At 49.3% G+C, this 20,909-nt stretch overlaps 1 protein-coding gene across 1 annotated transcript in view; it reads left to right on the top strand.

Moving 5' to 3' along the window:
• The window catches only part of ttn.1 (titin, tandem duplicate 1), a gene marked incomplete at both ends in the record, with an annotated part of 155,201 nt that extends 135,433 nt beyond the window's left edge, over window positions 1-19,768 (top strand). Inside the window, 24 exons of the mRNA XM_080752838.1 lie at window positions 46-339; window positions 462-746; window positions 1,236-1,535; window positions 1,738-3,816; window positions 4,038-4,340; window positions 4,485-4,790; window positions 4,936-5,226; window positions 5,425-5,721; window positions 5,905-6,210; window positions 6,533-6,844; window positions 7,104-7,385; window positions 7,516-8,109; window positions 8,286-8,573; window positions 8,761-9,060; window positions 9,258-9,560; window positions 9,793-10,095; window positions 10,260-10,844; window positions 10,990-11,292; window positions 11,516-11,815; window positions 12,078-12,653; window positions 12,856-13,161; window positions 13,279-13,869; window positions 14,051-18,982; window positions 19,398-19,768. Coding sequence (XP_080608964.1) covers window positions 46-339; window positions 462-746; window positions 1,236-1,535; window positions 1,738-3,816; window positions 4,038-4,340; window positions 4,485-4,790; window positions 4,936-5,226; window positions 5,425-5,721; window positions 5,905-6,210; window positions 6,533-6,844; window positions 7,104-7,385; window positions 7,516-8,109; window positions 8,286-8,573; window positions 8,761-9,060; window positions 9,258-9,560; window positions 9,793-10,095; window positions 10,260-10,844; window positions 10,990-11,292; window positions 11,516-11,815; window positions 12,078-12,653; window positions 12,856-13,161; window positions 13,279-13,869; window positions 14,051-18,982; window positions 19,398-19,768 — 14,807 coding nt within the window. The remainder of the gene's footprint in view (window positions 1-45; window positions 340-461; window positions 747-1,235; window positions 1,536-1,737; window positions 3,817-4,037; window positions 4,341-4,484; window positions 4,791-4,935; window positions 5,227-5,424; window positions 5,722-5,904; window positions 6,211-6,532; window positions 6,845-7,103; window positions 7,386-7,515; window positions 8,110-8,285; window positions 8,574-8,760; window positions 9,061-9,257; window positions 9,561-9,792; window positions 10,096-10,259; window positions 10,845-10,989; window positions 11,293-11,515; window positions 11,816-12,077; window positions 12,654-12,855; window positions 13,162-13,278; window positions 13,870-14,050; window positions 18,983-19,397) is intronic.
• Window positions 19,769-20,909: the final 1,141 nt, after the last annotated feature.

The raw sequence follows: 20,909 nt of genomic DNA, 5'->3' as shown, positions 1-20,909 counted from the left end.
ATATTAAATTATGTCATGCTATAAATCATGTTGTGTGTGTTTCAGATGCTCCTGGAATGCCAGACTACACAGATGTGACCTTTGACTCTGTGAGCTTGAAATGGGATGCACCTAAACATGATGGAGGCAGTAAGATCACTGGTTACACCATTGAGAAACGGCAAGGCAAGGGTCGCTGGTTCAAGGCTAACTTGACTGATGTACATGAAAGCGAGTACACGGTCACCGGCCTAACTACGACTGAACGCTATGAGTTCAGAATCATCGCCAGAAACGCCATTGGTGTCGTCAGCCCACCTTCCAACTCATCTGGCTTCATTGTAGTCAGAGACGAGAATGGTGAGTGCTATTGTATGAGATTGGTATAAATTGGTTCTTCATAGGTTAACTATATCACTTGTTGTGTTTTAAACTTGAAATTTAAACAAATACTAACTCACAACATTCCTTTGCCCACCTAGCCCCTCCAAACATTGAGTTTGGTCCGGAATACTTTGAGGGTCTTACTGTTAAGGCGGGAGACAACCTCAAGGTGAAGGTGAGCATCAGTGGCCGGCCCAATCCCAAGGTGGTGTGGTTCAGAGACGGTGTGGAGATCACCAAAAGGATGATGGACATCATCAACCTGCCTGGATCCAGCACTCTGTCTGTCAGAGATGCAGACCGTACACACAAAGGCCTGTACAACATTGAGGCCACCAATGGATCTGGAACCAAGAAGGCCAGCATCGTTGTACAAGTGCAAGGTCTGTGATTTTAATAAATTATTATCCTTATTACTGGACACATGAAATGAATGAGTTCATGAGTAAATTGATTTGATTGTGTGATTTGATTGTGCGCGCGTGCGTGCGTGCGTGCGTGCGTGTGTGTGTGTGTGTGTGTGTATATATATATGTATGTAGGGTATCTATAGCTTTGATTGATTGATTATTTTATTAGACAAAATGGAGAACAGTACAAGTATAGTCAATACAATTGAAATGTAGTACAGTACAAGTACAGTTAAACACCCTGCCTAAAACGAACATCTCAAATAAGACCTTTTACGGCCTTTTTTACGTTGAAAACCCTCTGTATTTAATTCATGGACAATGAATAGACTGGCTGCTATTTGTCTATGGGATTAATAGCCTGATGCATATTAAACAATGTGTGCAGTACAGTATATAATATAAAGATAAATAAATTAACATTCATCTGACCCCATTTTATTCATTTCTTCCATTGTGCAGACACCCCTGGTGAGCCAGTGGGACCCGTCGTCTTCTCCGACATCTCTGAGGGCAAGTGTACTCTGAGTTGGAACCCTCCAGAGAACGATGGCTGCTCAGAGGTCACCCATTACATCATCGAGAAGCGCGAGACCGCCAAGATCTCCTGGGCCCTGGTGACTGACGAGTGCCACGAGTGCACGTACACCGCCACCAAGCTCATCAAGACCAATGAGTACCAGTTCCGGGTCTCTGCTGTCAACAAGTTCGGTGTTGGCAGAACCATCGAGTCTAGCCCTGTCATCGCACAGATGCAATACAGTAAGATGATTTAACACGCTGCAAGAAAGAAATAGGGAATGAGATAATTTATACACAACATCTATACATGCACACCGTTCAAATTATAGTGATGTGATTCAAGTTCTATGGATAATTGCAAAGCTAAGGAAGAATTCATGAAATATATTATAATCTATGTCTCCACATTAGTAACTAAACATCTCGTCTTGTTTTCTTCCAGCTACTCCCGACGCTCCAGGCACTCCTGATGCCACCGAAATGACAGGAGAGACCATCACCCTGTCCTGGGCAGCTCCCACTAATGACGGAGGCAACCCTATCCAGTATTACATTGTGGAGAAGCGCGAGAAGAAGACTGTCCGCTTCTACAAGGTGCTGAGCAAGAAGCCCATCGTCGAATGTGGTCACAAGGTCACCAACCTTACAGAGGACATGGAGTATGAGTTCCGTGTGCTGGCCGTTAATGACGCCGGCGTCGGAGCTCCCAGTAACGTCTCCATGCCTATCAAGGCCGCCGAGCCCAAGGACATCCCCTGCGCCCCATCTGTGGTGTGCGTGTCCGACTCCACCGACACTTCCATCAGCCTGGAATGGAGCAGGCCCAGTGATGACGGAGGTATGGAGATCTTGGGCTACATCGTTGAAATGGCGGAGGGAGCGGAGGAGTTGGAGGACGAGGAATGGAAGAGAATGAACGAGGCGCTGGTGGCAGAGACGCAGTACGTGGTGAGCGGCCTGAAGACCGGCGCAGAGTACCGGTTCCGCGTGGCAGCTGTCAATCACGTGGGTGCCAGTGACCCACAGGAGATTCCAGAGGCTGCTCAGGCCGTGGACAGACTGACGCCACCGCAGGTGGACATCGACGCCAGCTTCAAGCAGACGCATATTGTGAAGGCTGGAGGTTCTGTGTGTCTGGGCGTCCACTTCAGAGGAAAGCGCGTTCCCACTGCTACCTGGGTGAAGGAGGAGGGAGAGCTGGGCATCATGTCAGAGGTCCTGACTACAGACGGCTACAGCTCCCTGTCCATTGAAAACTGCACCAGAAATGATTCTGGAAAATACACCATCACACTGGAGAATGCCAGTGGCAACAAGGTCATTACCTTCACTGTGAAGGTGATGGATACCCCCGGACCTCCACAAAATGTGGCCTTCAAGGAAGTTACCAGAGGGTCTGTCACCCTCATCTGGGAGCCTCCTCTCAACGATGGTGGAGCACGCATCCATCACTACGTTGTAGCGAGGCGTGAGGCCAGCCGTCGTACCTGGACCCAGTGTGGAAAGAATTCCCCCGCACTCATCCTCAAAGTCCAGGACTTGCTGGAGGGAGTGCCATACTTCTTCAGAGTCTCAGCTGAGAGCCAGCATGGCGTGGGTGAGGCCTTTGAGCTGCCGGAGCCTGTCTGTGCCACAGCAGCACCAGCCGCTCCTAAGAGACTGGACGTTCTGGACACCACAGACACCTCTGTCACTCTGGGCTGGCTCAAACCAGAGCATGACGGTGGCAGCCGCATCCAGGGCTACATCATTGAGGCTAAAGCTAAAGATGGAGACAAATGGATGGCTGTTGGTAACACCACAGGTCTCTCCTACGAAGCCGGGAAGCTTAACAAGGGAGACGAATATGACTTCCGCGTGAAGGCGAAGAATGATGCCGGCTTCAGCCTGCCCAGAGAGACCCAGGCACCTGTTCTGGTGAAGGAGCCTCATATTGAACCAGCAGCCGACCTCAGCGAGATCACAAACCAACTCATCACAACCAGGGCCGGTTGCACCTTCACCATCGACGTTCCCATCAGTGGCAGACCTGCTCCTAAGGTCACCTGGAAGTTGGAGGAGATGAGACTGAAGAGCACAGAAAAGGTCAACATCAACACGTCCAAGGACAGGACCAGCATTACCGTGAAGGAGGCCTTCAGGGGCGACGGTGGCAAGTACAACCTGGTGCTGGAGAATGTGACGGGAACCAAGACCTTCACCATTGAAGTCAACGTTATCGGAAAGTCCAGTCCTCCCGAAGGACCCGTTGAGGTCTCCTCTATCACATCTGAGTCATGTGAGCTCAGTTGGAACCCACCTGAGGACGACGGCGGTACCGACATCACCAACTACATCGTGGAGAAGCGAGAGTCTGGCTCCACTGCCTGGCATCTCATCAACTCCAGTGTGAGGAACACGTACCTGCACGTCGGTCACCTGACCAAGTACATGCAGTACACCTTCAGGGTCTGCGCTGAGAACAGGATGGGCATCAGCAAATCCACAGAGTCTGAGACCATTGTTGCTGAGCATCCATTCAGTGAGTAACTTCATGATTGAACATAATTATAATGAACTAATTACATTGTAAACCCAGTTCAGTGATTCTTATAACAGCAGATTAAAGCCAACTTTATAAGCAACCAATAAGCAATATGAAATACTGAGTCACATCACATAGTCTATTGTCTTCTAGACTCTGGACAGCAACAGAATGACGATGAATCCTCTAATCGTTAATGTCTTTGTTCATAACAACAGCGCCCCCTGGACCGCCAACCAGGCCCACCGTGTTCGGTGTCAGCGCCAACAGCATGACCATCAAGTGGGAGGAGCCGTACAACGACGGCGGCAGCAAGGTGACGGGCTACTGGATCGAGAAGAAGGAGAGGAACATCATCCTCTGGGTGAGGGAGAACAAGATCCCCTGTTTCGACTGCTACTACAAGGTGGAGGGCCTGGTGGAGGGCCTGGAATACCAGTTCAGGGTCTACGCCATGAACAGTGCCGGTCTCAGCAAAGCCAGCGAGGCCTCCAAGAGAACCATGGCTCAGAACCCAGTTGGTGAGGATGAGCACAATTTACAGAGTTATACAGATATGTAATAAGCATCAATCAGTACGATTTAACACAAAAACAACCCATCCAGTTTTATTCCCACCCAGGCAGTAGGACCCCGCAGATTAACTGTTGTGTGTTTGTGTTCAGATCCACCAAGCAGACCAGAAGTCACCAACATCACCCGCTCCACCGTGGCACTGAGGTGGTCGTCTCCTCTGAACGACGGAGGCAGTCCCATCATCGGTTACATCATCGAGCGTAAACCGTACATTCTGACAGGGGAGGGCCGCTGGCTGAAGTGTAACTACACCAACGTGACGGACACCTTCTTCACGGTCACCGCGCTGGGAGAGGGAGAGGCTTACGAGTTCAGAGTCATCGCCAAGAACGCCAACCAGGTGTTCAGTCTGCCCTCCGAATCCACCGGCGAGGTGAAGTGCAAGACGGACTTGGGTAAGATGGGATTCTCATCCAGAACAACTTCACAAGAGCAACGTTAAAACAACCACAACAAAAAGAAAATGTATACAAGCAGAATAGAGGAGTCATTTATTATTATTATTATCATACTCACTGTCACTTTCCTGTTGTACCTCAGAACCTCCAAAGGCCCAGCTGGACAGCAAGCTTCAGCAAGATACAGTGAACGTCAGGGCGGGTTCGGACCTGGTTCTGGATGCTGCAGTGGGCGGCAGACCCGACCCCAAGTGCTCCTGGGCCAAAGGCACCAAGGACCTGGAGCTATGCGAGAAGTACCACCTTCAGTACACCCCCACCAAGGCCATGGCCATCATTAAGTTATGTGACAGAGACGACACCGGCGTCTACATCCTGACCGTCAGAAACGTCAGCGGAACCAAAACGGCCGAGGTCAACGTCAAAGTGCTCGGTAAGTCTGAACGCTGTGTTCTATTTGAACATCGTAATTTCTACTTTTGAATACTTGAGTATTTTAAAAAATGTGCCTTTTATTTAAAAAAAAAACGTTGTAGTTAGAAATTCAACTCAAACTTGACTTCAAGTACTGGGGTAGCGTTCTTTGTCCACCTTCTGCTGGTTTTTAAAACGAGTGTGTTCCTCCTGTCAGACACCCCTGGAGTTATCGGCGCGATTGAGATCAGTAAGATCACTGAGGAGTCGTGCACACTGAGCTGGAAGCCCCCGTTGGAGGACGGAGGAGACGAAGTAAGCCACTACATCGTAGAGAGGAGAGACACCAACCGCCTCAACTGGGTCGTCATGGACGACGAGTGCAAGGAGACCACGTGCAACATCACCCGCCTGTTCAAGAACACAGAGTACCTGTTCAGAGTCCGTGGAGTGAACAAGTACGGATCTGGAGTCTACCTTCAGTCCGACCCCATGGTGGCCAGAAACATGTTCAGTAAGTACACTTAACTAACACAGCATGTATTCAATGCATTACCTACAAGTACTGATTAGATAAACCTGAAGAGGATTAGATTAATATATAATCTCTAAACTGAAAAAAAAGAAGAAATGAAAATATACAAAAGTGACATAAATTGTTAGTGAATTAACCTCCGGATGTCCTTACTCCTTCTAGCCGTCCCATCTCAGCCTGGCACTCCTGAGATCCTCTCGTCAGGAGAGGACTTTGCCACAATTGAGTGGCTTAAGTCGGAGAGCGACGGAGGCAGCCCGATCATCCACTACCTGGTGGAGAGACGTGAGAAGAAGAGCGGCCGCTGGGTGAAGGTCAACAGAGACGGAGCCTTTGTGGAAACCAGTCTGAAGGTGTCTGGCCTCGTTGAGGGCAACAGCTACCAGTTCAGAGTGACAGCCATCAACAAGGCCGGGGACAGCGAACCCAGCGAGCTTTCTGTATACGCTAACTGCAGAGTTGCAACAGGTAAGTCTACTCAAAAAAGAACTCTTCCTTTAGCTGTTCTTATGGTTTATCTAGTTGCAGTGAAACGGGGATGGAAAATGATATTGTCGATTTCACTATGCAATTAATCTGTAATCGGGCATTGGCCAAAAACTGTGCATCCCTAATTTATATTGATAATTGCAAATTACAGTATATTATGTTAATATTGATAATATCATAATATACTAATGTTAACATTGATAATGGCATCATGCATATATACCACTAATGACTAACTAATATTGATAACATCAATATGAATATCATTCCAATATTAATATTGATCCTGTTTCCTCATCAGACGTCCCATGTGAACCGTCCATTCCTCGCGTCACCGACACTCACGCCGACAGCATCAGTCTGGCGTGGTCCCGCCCCATCGATGACGGAGGCTCTGAGATTCTGGGCTACATCCTGGAGATGCAGGAGGCCGGCTGCGAGGATGAGGAAGCATGGACCCAAACCCACGAGAAGATACTGAAGAAGTCCGAGCACGTGGTCACCGGCCTGACGCCGGGAAAGAAGTACTACTTCCAAGTAGCCGCGGTCAACGTCAACGGAACCGGAGACTTTAGTGACCCCACTGCCGAGACAGAGCCAATGGAGAGGATTGGTAAGGCGTCGCCATCTATTATTATTACTAATATGTGTATCTGGACTGGTGATTCTGGACCTTTTTAATTTCAGGGACCCCCAGTTCGATGTGCATTAGGCCACGGACCCCATATGATGATCTCGATTCGTTATAAGAAAATAAAACTCCTTCTCAATTATTCTATTATTATCTACATGAGCAAGATGAAGTCGGTTTAAAAAGTCGGTTTGGTCAATTTCTCAGGCTTAATGTGAGCTCTGCCTTTTTTCAACCACAGAACTTCCTGACTTTGAGGTCCCCGACGACCTGAAGAAGACCATCTGTCTGCGCGCCGGTGGCTCGCTGCGTATGTCTGTCGCCGTCACGGGACGCCCTGCTCCCAAGATCACCTGGAGCAAGCCTGACGTTGACCTGAACGCACGCGGCTTCATCGAGGTCACCAACACCGCCACACAACTCATCATCGACAAGGTGCATCGCTACGATGCCGGGAAATACACACTGGTGGCTGAGAACTCAGCCGGCAAGCAGGAAGTCGGCATCATGGTGAAGATCTATGGTACGTACTCCACTCTGTCTGTCATAACACATTGATCAAAACAACTTAAAAGAAATTACATCAATCAACAAACATTAATAAGCGATGAACTAGATTCCTGTATTAACTAGAATTGTCTTTTCCATGTTAGACACTCCTGGCCCGACCGGACCGATCAAGATCAAGGAGTTGACCAAGGATTCAGTCACCATCGCCTGGGACGCCCCCAACGTGGACGGCGGCGCTCCTGTCAACAACTTCATCATTGAGAGGCGCGAGGCGTCCATGAGGGCGTACAAGACCATCACGCCCAGGTGCAACAAGACCTCCTACAAGATCGACGGCCTGATGGAGGGCATGCTCTACTACGTCAGAGTCCTGCCCGAAAACATCTACGGCGTGGGCGAGCCCTGCGAGACTCCAGAAGCCATCCTGGTGTGCGACGTTCCCCTGCCTCCTCAGAAACTGGAGATGACCGACGTGACCAAGTCCACGGTCACGCTGGCCTGGGAGAAGCCCGAGCACGACGGAGGCAGCAGGATCCAGGCCTACGTCGTCGAGTGCTGCCGCGTCGGCACTGACAAGTGGATGAAGGTGGCCACGCTGAAGATGACCGACAATGTATACACCATGGAGAAGCTGAACGAGAACGAGCAGTACATGTTCAGAGTCATAGCCGTCAACAGCAGGGGACCCGGCGAGCCCAGAGAGATGGTCTCTGCCGTCACAGTAGCTGAACAGAGAGGTATGTAACACCAATGATTCTCATCCTATTTTTAATTTCAAGGACCCCCAGTTTGATATGCAATAGGCAAAATATTATAATAAAGTCCTTATAAGGGCCCATTGGACCCTTTGAGGTCCCACGTAGTTGCAAGTCCTGTATATTCTCTAATATGTGTGTGTGTGTGTTTCTTCCAGTGATGCCGGTGGTGGATCTCAGCAGCATTCCTCAGAAGGTGGTGAACGTTCTGGCAGGCAAGACCCTGGAACTGGACCTGCCCATCATCGGCAGGCCACCGCCCACATGCGCCTGGTACTTCGCCGGCAAGAAGATGCAGGCGAAGGACCGCGTGAAGATCGAGAGCACAAAGACATTCTCCAAGCTCAGCGTGTCGGAAACCACCATCAACGACAGCGGAGAATACAAACTGGAAGTGAAGAATGTTGTCGGAGTCATCACAGAGGCCATCAAAGTTGTCATCCTATGTAAGAAATCCTTATGAATTATGACATTTCCTTTATAAGATAGATAAGATAGACATGTATTGATTCCCGGAGGGAATTGGTGTCATAGTATATAAATAAATAAGTGTCAGATAATAATAATGTTTTGGATCTTATATGTTACATAACTACATAAACCTAACACATTTTATTTATTCCTGAATTCCAGCCAAGCCTGACGAGCCTCAGGGACCGATCAGGTTTGACGAGGTGGACGCCACCTCCATTACCTGCAGCTGGGACCCTCCGCTCCGGGACGGCGGCGCTCCGGTCAGTGGCTACGTGGTGGAGCAGCGCGACGCCCACCGTCCTGGCTGGGTGCCCATCAGCGACTCCGTCAGCAGGCCCACCTTCCGCTTTGTGAACCTGATCGAGAGGGACGAGTACGTGTTCCGTGCCGCGGCCGTGAACCGCTACGGCACTGGAGAGTTCCTGCAGTCTGAGGTCAAGATGTGCAAGAGCGCGCACAGTAAGTTCCTTTCTGAGTACGATTAGGATTTTTGCTTTGCGTTAACCCTGTGTATAGTATAGTGCTACAGTGAGGATGTTGTTATGATTTAGAGAGGTGGAGTCATGCTGATTGGATAGCAACGTCCCCAGTTAGTCCCCAGAGGAATTGTGAGAGGAGCCATTACATCTTACTAAAAGCTCAAATGTCCTCCTCAGACGTTCCCGGACCTCCTGGCAGACCCACGGTCTTCGACACGTCTCGTGACGGCATGACAGTGGCCTGGAACCCTCCAGAGGAGGACGGCGGCCTGGAAGTTTCCGGATACATTATTGAGCGCAAAGAGGTGCGCTCAGAGAGATGGATACGGGCCAATAGGAACCCCGTCACCATGACCCGCTACAGGTCTACAGATCTGACCGAGGGTCTGGAGTATGAACACAGGATCACCGCCATCAATGCCCGAGGGCTGAGCAAACCAAGCCTGCTGTCCAAACCGGCAGTCGCCACAGACCCTGTCGGTAAGATGACCTTCATGTTGTTCAAATAAATAGTGCTAATATACCGTTACTTTTGAAGCATTTAGCATTTAAAGAGAATGACTGAATGTTGATTATGTACATTGTCAACATGTCTCATTTATAAGGAATAAAAGTGGCTAGCAAGGCGCAATAAATCTAATACAAAACTAAGTTGTTCCATGACAGAAACACTGACCTCTATCTGAACACCCCCCCCCCCTCTCCACAAAAGATCCCCCCGGCTGTCCACAGAACCCCAGGATCACAGCCACCACCATGGAATCTGTGTCCCTGGCCTGGAGTCCTCCAGACGATGAGGGAGATGCCAGGGTGGATGGTTACCTGATAGAGATGCAGAAGGCAGGCACCAACCCATGGCTCAAGTGTAACACCACTCCCTCTCTGATCTGCGAGTACACCTTGACCAAGATGCCCCAGGGAGAGGAGTTCAAGTTCCGCGTGATGGCTTGCAACTCTGGTGGCTCCGGAGAGCCTGCCGAAGTTCCCGGAACTGTCAAAATCACAGAGATGCTTGGTAAGGATGTACTGCATAACGCCACCTATTATTATGAACTATTGTATACATATACAAATATATAGCCAGAGTGATTGCATGAAGCTTAAATTCCTAGATCACTAGCCTTCCTATCCATCTTTAGCCAGTTCGCTAACCCCTCACTTCTTTTGTCTCCTTATTAGAATCTCCTGACTACGAACTGGAATTGAAATACAAGACGGTTTACGTGGTGAGACAGGGGGGAGTCGTCAGACTCTCTCTGCCCATTAAGGGTAAACCCATTCCGAAATGCACGTGGTCTAAGGACGGCGGTGCTGTGTCCGACCTAGCCATGATTGCCAACACAGAGGATGCCAGCGAACTGGTCATCAAGGGAGCTGAGAGGAGTGACTCTGGCACCTACGACCTCCTCCTGGAGAACAAGGTTGGCAAGAAGAAAGCCCAGATCAAGGTCAATGTCATTGGCCGCCCCAGCGCACCGGAAGGACCTATGGTGTTCACGGAGATCCAGGCCAACTCTGTCAAGGTGTCCTGGAAGGCTCCTACAGAGAACGGTGGCTCAGACATCCTGGGATACATCGTGGAGAGACGAGAGTCCTCCAGGAATGCCTGGTATACAGTGGACTCCAGGGTTACTGACACTCAGCTGCTGGTCAAGGGCCTGAAGGAAGGAACAAAGTATCACTTCAAGGTCACCGCAGAGAACACCTTTGGTATCAGTGCGTCTCTGAAGTCAGATGAGCCGGTTGTTCCCCATACTCCTCTGTGTGAGTAGAATCAATATTTCTTCATCTGTGCCTCTACACATTTGTTACATTTTAACCATTGCAATCACAGAACACACTTGCATTTCTAGATGGCCAACAGTACAAAACATCTTCCATATATTAACTGTGTTGTGATTCAAAACAGCTGCTCCCGAGCCTTCGAGCACGGCACCAGAGATCATGGATGTCACCAAGAGTTCTGTGGCCCTGGCCTGGTCCCGACCCAAGGACGATGGTGGCTCTGCCATCACCGGCTACTTTGTGGAGTACAAGGAGGTCTCAGCTGAGACCTATTCTCGCCACGCGACCATGGTGACCTCCACCATGTTCACTGTGCCTAACCTCACAGAAGACGCAGAGTACCAGTTCCGTGTCATTGCCGTGAACAACATCGGAGAGAGCGAGCCTGGACCTTTGTCTGACGCGGTCATCTGCAAAGATCCATTTGGTGAGTTTCATGTTGTTGAACTGTGAAACATACTGTGATGAGGATTGTATCATAGCTGCAGGATGATACAATGAGTTAATGTTTTTGCATTAAAATGTACACATCTTAGACCAGATTTATACTGAGTTGCACGCCGGTGTCACGCATCAAAAATAGCAGATCTACAAGCTCACTGTGAGCTGTCTGATTTATTAATGTATTATTATTATTTCTTCTCTTCTAGACAAGCCAAGCCAGCCAGGTGAGATTGACATGGTGCAAGTGGCCAACAACTTCATCAAGATCAGCTGGACCCCGCCAGAGTGCGACGGAGGCAAGCCGGTCCTGGGCTACTATGTGGAGTACAGGAAGTCCACCGAGAGCTCCTGGAAGAAATGCAACAAGCAGAGGACCAACCAAAAGGAGTTCACGGTGCCAGGTCTGGCTGAAGCCACAGAGTACGAGTTCAGAGTGTTTGCTGAGAACGAGACAGGGATCAGCAGACCGCGCAGAACTGCCACATGCATCAAGACCAAACAGAGTGGTGAGCCAACTGTCATGTTCATACCAGCAAATAGAAAGTGACTGTTTCATGAATTGTCATCATTACAAGCTACTAATAGTAAGCAGTAGGCCTACTCAGAGGTCAAATGTTTTATCCAGTGACTTGGTTTTTTGAATACAATTGTAACTAGCATACAACAACAAAGATTAACAGCAAAAAAAAAAAGAAAACTGAATAATTATCTACGTTAAAAAGGGTTACCAACAGTTAGTAACAAATACCTGCCTTTTGGTGGTTACAGCTGAAGCCGCACCAGGCCTGAGGAAGGAAATGGATGAAGTAACTGCCAAGCTTGGCCAGCCGGCCGTCATGAAGTGCCAGATCATCGGCAGACCCCTTCCAGTAATCAAGTGGTACCACGCCGGTAAGGAGGTGGTCGAGTCCCGCAAGTACGAGATGAGCTCGGACGGACGCAACCACTCCCTGTCCATCACGACGGACCAGCAGGAAGACGAGGGCGAATACACCTGCAAGGCCACCAACGATGCCGGAGAGGCTGAATCCACCGGCGCCCTGGTGCTTGAGGCCGCTGCCAGGTTCCACCCCGACTACCCGTTGAAGAACACCTACTACGCCGCCCTGGGCAGCACCCTGAGGATCCACTGTGTCTACATCGGCCGTCCAGAGCCCAAGATCATGTGGTTGCAGGGAGCCAAGACCCTGGAGAACACAGAGGACATCAGCATTGAAACCACGGAGCACTACACTCACCTGATCATCAAGAACGTCCAGCGCAGAGTCAATGGAGGAAAATACAGGATCAGGCTGCACAACCACTTTGGCCGCGCCGACACTGCCTTCAACGTTGAAATCTATGGTATGTTTTTGTATCCGTATCAGTTCAGAATTGTACTCCTGTTGATGTGTTATTCTTGCATTATGCTACATATCGCCCAGAAGTGTTACTTTTCAGGTAGTGGAAAAAAAGAACCTGTGCTCTAATGGATCCAATGTAGTTATTATTTCGTCACAACGCTCTTGTTCCAAAGTGTTGACCTCATTCACTTTAAATCTTCCAGACAAACCGGACATTCCTCAGGGCCCCATTGCTCTGGACGCGCTGCTGAAGAACTCGGTCATTATCAGCTGGAAGGTTCCTAAAGATGACGGAGGCTCCATGATCACCAACTACCTTGTGGAGAAGCGTGAGGACAAGGAAGGCACAGAGTGGGAGCTGGTGTCGTCGTCCATTAACGGCACCTCCTGCCGCGTGCCCAACCTGATCGACGGTGCCGGGTACTACTTCCGTGTCTACGCTCAGAACCGTTATGGTAACAGCGAGCCACTGGAACTGTCTGCTCCCATCCTCATCAAGAGTCAAATGGGTATGTTTTAAAGATAACAATACCATTAATGAAGAGGTCATTGTGTTATATTCCACCACCTAGCTTTACATCTCCAGATAATAATTCATAATCTAATTCATGCGCTCCTTTCCACAGAGAAACCATCAACACCTGTGTCTCCAGTGGTCTCCGGAATCACCCAGAACTCGTGCGTGGTTTCCTGGAAACCTCCCGTCAACGACGGCGGCTCCAAGATCAAGAGCTATTGCCTGGAAAAGAAGGAGAAGAAGGGCGAATGGACGCCGGTGACCACAGACGAGATCAAACAGACCGTGTTCTCTGTCAAGCGCCTCACCGAGGGCGTGGAGACAATCTTCCGCGTGAAGTGCGAGAACCTGGGAGGGGAGAGCGACTACAGCGAGGAGACGGCTCCCATGGTGCCTGCCAACGCGGTGGACATCCGCGCTCCGGCCTTCAAGGAGGAGCTGAGGAACCAGAGCGTCAAGTACAAGAGCAACGCCACCCTGGTGTGCAAGATCATAGGACAGCCCAAACCTGTTATTAAATGGTTCAGACGAGGAAAGGAGATCCAGTCTGACGGAAAGAAACTCAAGATCCAGGAGTTCAAGGGAGGCTACCACCAGCTGGTCATCACCGAGGCGGATGAGGACGACTCCACCGTCTACCAGATCAGAGCGACTAACCAGGGAGGCTCCATCTGCGCCACCATCTCTCTGGATGTGGAGGGTACGTTCACAGATAGATGCAATAGTATATACAGTGTACTATTAATAGTATGACATATTCAGTCACACATAGTCCCAAATGTATGTTAGCCTTGACATTATTGTTTTATTGCCATTATAAACAGAATAAAACATATTATACATATCTTAAAACTAATATATATTCTATTTGTCGTTTCTAGTCCCTGCCAAGATTCACCTGCCTAAGAACCTGAAGGACAAGGAAGCCATCCCAGCCCTGCGTGGAGAGATAGTGAACATCAAGATTCCCTTCAGCGGTAAACCTGACCCTGTAATCACCTGGCAGAAGGGCCAGGACCTCATCGACAGCAATGGCTACTACCAGGTCATCGTCACCAGGTCCTTCACCTCACTGGTGTTCCCCAATGGAGTGGAGAAGAAGGACGCTGGCTTCTACATCGTCTGTGCCAAGAACAGATTTGGCATCGATCAGCAGACAGTGGAGCTGGATGTGGCCGATGTGCCCGATCCTCCGCGCGGTGTGAAAGCCAGCGACATCTCCAGAGATTCAGTCACTCTCAGCTGGGTGGAACCCGCCAACGACGGCGGCAGCAGGGTCAGCAGCTACATCATTGAGAAATGCCCCACCACCGCTGAGAGATGGCAGCGTGTTGCCCAGGCCCGTGACTGCCGCTACACCGTTATTGGCCTGTTTGGAGGAACCAGCTACCAGTTCAGAGTCATCGCTGAGAACAAGTTTGGCCAGAGCGCTCCATCCGAGGGAAGTGGTCCCATCATGACCAAAGAAGACAAAGCTAGAGTCCTTCTGTATGACCGGGAGGTCGATGACACTGGGCGTGTCCCCAAGGCCAAGGCTCAGGTCAACGACGCCAAGAATCTCCACGAGAAATATTCCATTGCAGAGGAGCTGGGTAGAGGGCAGTTTGGTATTATCCACCGATGCGTTGAAATCAGCTCCGAGAAAACCTACATGGCTAAATTTGTCAAAGTGAGGGGTTCTGATCAAGCCATTGTTAAGAAAGAAATTGCTACTTTGAATCTGGCCAAACACTGCAACTTCCTCCTCCTCCACAACGCTTTTGCTAGCCCCGAGGAACTGGTGATGATCTACGACTTCATCTCTGGTAGCGACATCTTTGAGCGCCTCAACTCACCAGACTTCGAGCTCAACGAGCGTGAAATTCAGAACTACATAAGACAGGTCTGCATGGCTCTGGATTTCCTGCACGAACAGAACTACGCCCACTTTGACATCAGACCTGAGAATATCGTATACACCACCAGAACCAGCTCTAACGTGAAGATTATTGAGCTGGGCCAAGCCAGACATCTGACTCCTGAAGAGCAGATCAAGATTCAGTACACCACTGCTGAGTACGCTGCTCCTGAGATCCACCAGGGCGACCTGGTCAACTGTGAAACTGACATGTGGTCCGTCGGCGTCCTTGCCTACGTGCTTATCAGTGGCCTCAATCCATTTACTGCTGAGACCAACCAGCAGATGATTGACAACATCTCCACTGCGGCCTACACCTACGACGACGAGTCCTTCAAGCAGGTCAGTTGTGACGCACTGGACTTCACCGACCGTCTGATGACCAAGGACCGCAGGCACCGCATGAAGGCTGCAGAGGCTCTGGAACATCCCTTCCTGACGAAGCCAGCAGAGGAGCTCAGCGGCAGGGCGATGCAGACAGGCAGACATAAGAGATACTATCAGTCCATGGTGAAGAAGGAGTGGAGCACCGTTGTGTCTGCAGCTCGTGTGGCCAGTGGTGGATCCTTCAGGTCTCAGAGAGGAGTCTTCGTTGCCAAGGTGAAGTGTGCTCGAATGGAGCATGGCCCTATGGCTGGCCAGCTCAGACACAGCGTTGTGAATGAGGGCGAAAGTCTCAAGATGAGCTGCACCCTTGAGAACTGGGACAACAACACTGAGGTGACGTGGTACTGTGGTGTCAGGCAGCTGGAGGCCGGTGCCAGGTATGAGATCGAATATGAGGATGGCGTGGCTGTGATCACTATAAACAAGGTCACTAGAGCAGACGACGGAACCTACAGATGCAAGGTTGTGAATGAATACGGAGAGGACAGCGCCTATGCAGAGGTGTTCGTCAACGGTGTCAGGTCTTACCGCGACTACTTCACAACGCGTGTGGTGAAGAAGGTGAAGCGCCGCGTTGACACCGCTAGAATGCTCCAGAAGCCACCAGAGTTCACACTGCCTCTTGTCAACCGCACAGCCTACATTGGAGAGGATGTGCGCTTTGGTGTCACAATCACTGTGCACCCAGAGCCCCGTGTCACCTGGCATAAGTCTGGACAGAAAATGGTCCCTGGAGCTGATGAAAAGAAGTACACCTTCATCAGCGACAAGGGTCTTTATCAGCTGATCATCCACAGCCTTGAGAAAGATGATGATGCTGAGTACAGCGTTGTGGCCCGGAACAGATACGGTGATGACAGCTGCAAGTGTCGCCTCACAATTAATCCCCGCCCTACACCAGCGGACACAACACTGAGGCCCATGTTCAAACGCCTGCTCGCCAATGTTGAATGCAAGGAGGGCCAGGATATTCGCTTTGAGATCAGAGTGTCTGGTCGCCCCGACCTGAAGTGGGAGAAAGACGGCATGCCTTTGGCCTTCGGTCCATCTGTTGAAATTGTCCATGAGGGCCTGGATTACTTTATCCTGCACGTGAAAGACACTCTTCCTGAAGATTCTGGCATTTACAGAGTTACTGCCACCAACTCAGCTGGATCCGCCAGTTGCCAGGCAACCCTAAAGGTGGAACGTGTCACACATGTGAAGAAGGTGTATGTGAGTGAAAAGGAAAAGAAAGCAGCAGCTGAGAAGGAGAAACTAGACAAGAAGGTGAGACTTAACCAGATCATGACTGGTACCGCTATCTTGCCTCTCCCCCCCGTTGCAGTGCAAGCCATCAGGGAAGCAGCCACCATGTTCAAACCTGCTGTGACAACCAAAAAGGGTGAGAAGACAGAGGCTGAGATCCAGAAAGAGAAAGAGGAGAAGAAAAAGAGGGCAGATGAGAAGAGGCTGCGTATGCCATATGTCGTCCCCACTCCTCGCGACTTTAACCCAGCCGTCCTTGAGGAGGATAATGAGATCAAACACTTCAAACCCATGTCTGACATGAAATGGTACAAGGTCGTACGTGATCAGTACGAGTTCCCTGAGCCCATGGACAAGATCACGCAGAAGCGAATGAAACGCATCCGTCTGTCCAGGTGGGAGCAGTTCTACGACGTGCCTCTGCCCAGAATCAATGACCAGTACAAGCCAAGGTGGCGCATCCCGTCCATGACCCAGGATGACCTGGAGACTGTGAGGCCTTCAAGGCAACGTACTCCCTCACCTGAGGAGGAAGCCTACTACAGGATGAGAAGGAGGTCTCTGGGCGACCTGAGTGATGAGGAGCTGCTAATGCCTGTGAAAGAATATCTGCATATGAAGAATATCGAGGAAGACCGACTCAAACTGGAGGAGGAACTACAGCTTGGCTATTCTGCCTCTCCACCCAGCCTCAGCCCTGTGCGCTTTGAGCTCTCCGCTCTGCGCCCCACATCTCCCAAAAGAGTCTACACTGAGGAGAAGGAGGAGGGAGAAGAAGAGGCAAGATACGACTCCTACCGTATCCCGTCTAAATTTGAGGCCGGCCCAAGCTTCCTTGAGTTGCGCCAGCGCCACGACAAGACCACTTACAGAGCTCCCAGGCAGAAACAGAGGGTGCACGAAGAGAGAGAGGATCAGGAGTTGCTCCGCCCCCAGAAAACAGCCCAGAGAATTACCAGCTACAAGAGTGAGCTCAAACGCATGGAGTTTGAGGATAAGACCAGAGTCAGCAAGAGGGAGACCGCTGCTGTTGCCCAATACTCTGAGGAGGTTCAGTCTGAGCACCTGACTTCTGTCGCCACCGAATATATTGCTAAACCAATCAAGAAACTCCCACCCTCTGAACCTCCAGCCCCTCAGAAGGTCAAAGTAGAACAAGTGACCTACCCTAAAGTTGACTTCCTGTCCAGGTATGAGCAGAGGAAACAGGTCCTGAGGACAGAGAGGAAGTCCATGGAGAGAAAGGAGACTGTGACACAGGCTCCGTTCAGCCTGGACCATCCTCCACGTATCTCCATCAGGATGCGCTCACACCGTGTGCCCTATGGCTGCAACACCAAGTTCACCCTGAACGTCCAGGCCAAACCTGAGGCACAGATCAAGTGGTTCCACAACGAAAAGGAGATCCAGCAGGGCAGGAAATACCACATGAGCAACCTGAGCGGAGTCTTGACGCTCCAGATCACTGAATGTGTGACCGAGGATGCTGGCACCTACCGCGTGGTCTGCAAGAACGCCAGGGGAGAAACCTCTGACTACGCTACCTTGGATGTAGCAGGGGAGGAATATGCTGCTTACTCAACCCTCCGCAGGGATGAGGAGCCACCATCCGCACACGACCCCGAGATGACAAGGACAGAGGTATATCACGTCTCATCATCTAAGACTACTGTCGAGGAGACAAGAGTGGAGGAAACTACCACTGTTGTAGAAACAAAGACAGTAACGGAAAGGAAAGTGGCTCCCAAGATCCTGACCAAACCACAATCCCTGACCGTGAACGAGGGAGACGTTGCCAGGTTTGAGTGTGACGTAGCTGGAGACCCGACACCTTCTATCACCTGGCTGCGGGAAGGGTCAGTGATTGGCTCTTCTTTCCGTCACCATATCATCTCAACTGAGCACAACTCCAGCTTTGAGATCTCAAGCGTGGAGATGGCAGACGAAGGCAGCTACTCACTGCTGGTGGAGAATGCTGCGGGCAGCCAGGAGGCTTTCTTCACTCTGAGCATACGCAAGTCAGAGTCCAGGGAGAAGGTCGCAGAAAGGATCACTTCACCAGAGGCCTTGTCCCCTCTTCCCAAGTCCCCCGAAATAAAGTCTCCCCCAAGAGTCAAGTCACCAGAACCAATTAAGTCACCACAGAGAGTGAAGTCTCCTCCCACAGTCAAGTCACCGAAGAGAGTGATGTCCCCACCCACGGTCAAGTCCCCCGAGCCAATCAAATCGCCAAAGAGAGTGATGTCACCAACCTTGGAAAAGGCGCCTGTCTCTGTGCAAGGTAAGAAGGCATTTTTATGTTAATTGGCGGCATGTCATAAGAGTTAGTTCATCTTCTGTCGTAAAATGTATTTAGATAACTAAGTAACACTATTATGTCCATGACATAATACTCACTGGCTTTACTAAAACTTTCAATACCAAGCACTATAACTATCACTATAAACTTGTAGTTTTAAAATCTTAAACTCAAGCGATGGCAGAGTCATCTATAACACAGACAATGGTGAACGATATTGTTATAGTGCTTGGTGTGAACAGCCCTTCTTCTTTTCTTTGAGAAACTTGCCTCACAGAAAACATGAATGCTTAATGTTTATTTGACATATTCAGCTTTGAACAGATTGTGTATGACAAAATAAAATCATACATTAGCCACAACACATGAACATGTGCTTTTTATTTGCTATCCTCAGCCCTTGTTGAAGAACCAACTAAAATGGGTATTATGGCGCACAGAGCTTCTGTTGAAAGCAGCATGATGCAGGAACATTACTCAGCCGCTCATGTGGAAGCTGCCTCTTACAGCAGCACTCGCACTGCTGAGGTTTCACTTGAGAGCATGTCAGCGACTAGCAGCATGTCTGCCATGATGACGTCTGAGTCAATGGCTGCCATGAGCTCCAGCAGCAGCAAAATGATGGAAATGTCTGGCTCAATGGCTGCTATGAGTGCCAGCAGCAGCAGCAGCAGCAAAATGATGGAAATGTCTGAGTCAGTGGTTACCATGAGCTCCAGCAGCAGCAAAATGATGGAAATGTCTACTCACTCCTCTTCCCTGAGGTAAAAAGTTACCGCTAGTTGTCGGTAACTAACGTACAATCAAAACCAGCTTTTGATTGTACGTGATTATGCTGAGCATCATGGTGAATGACTACAAGAATACAATTTTTTTTTTAAAAGTATAGCAAAGTGATTTCATGTCTCTGGTTGGTTTGACAGTAGAAACTAACTGTTTTGCTTTGTTTGTGTGGGATGACAGGCAGATGAGCGAAGGAGAGGAGTGCTGATCCAGACTGGTTCCTGACCGTGGGGAGGACCAACACCAGTCACACCACTGACTTCAGGACGTCTGGAGTAAAGGAGGCTGATGTTGGAGCTAACACATTCAAACTGTCCAACCAGCTTGGATTCCTATCTGCTGCTGTTCACATTCGGTCCATGTAAAAAAAAGGAAAAAAGGAAACAGCACTATGGATAAAACCGTCCACATTTCATGAAGTTAATTTCTATCCTCAATTCCCTGATCCTCAACACTTTTATTTATTGAATTAGCAAAACCTAATCTTTACTGATCTTAGATAAAGACCTGGATTTCTGTTCTTGTAAATATGAACTATTTTTATACCAAACTTGACATTAATTTATGCCAAACTAGACTAAAGTCTAAAGTTGTTATAAAATGTGCCATATTGGATAAATATGACTTAGGATTTTTGATCCATTTTTCTGTGACATGTACATAATGTATATAGCCGAATTTAACGGTTATGGGAAATGTATGAATTGTTATTTATGACAATATTAACTGAAACAAAATGAAACAGAAAGTTTAAAAGGAGAAAGTTTCACATGAAACGAATACCCTGTTATACCTGAAACTAAAACACTGTGCCTCAACGATTTGTTGAAGTCTTTAAGATTGCCTCAGCAGGTAGAGAGGCTCCCTGTTGAAGTTTGAAACAAGAATCTGAGACAAGTTATTATCCACACGCCTGTGCGTGTAATATTACAGTATGAATTATAACACGACCATAAGACCCTGAGTGCTGTTTGCATATACCCTCATGTAAGCAGCATAAACTGGTCTTGTGTTCGGACTGACTATGTCATACCACCATTTTGATGACATGCTCAGAGTGCGAGCGGCCTGCACTCTGAGTTTTGATAATTTTAATGTGCACTGTTTCTGGCAAAGGACGCTTGGA

This window comes from Nannobrachium achirus, assembly GCF_963921795.1.
Source record: "Nannobrachium achirus genome assembly, chromosome: 22".
Lineage (NCBI taxonomy): Eukaryota > Metazoa > Chordata > Actinopteri > Myctophiformes > Myctophidae > Nannobrachium > Nannobrachium achirus.
This window is presented reverse-complemented; position numbering and strand designations above follow the sequence as displayed.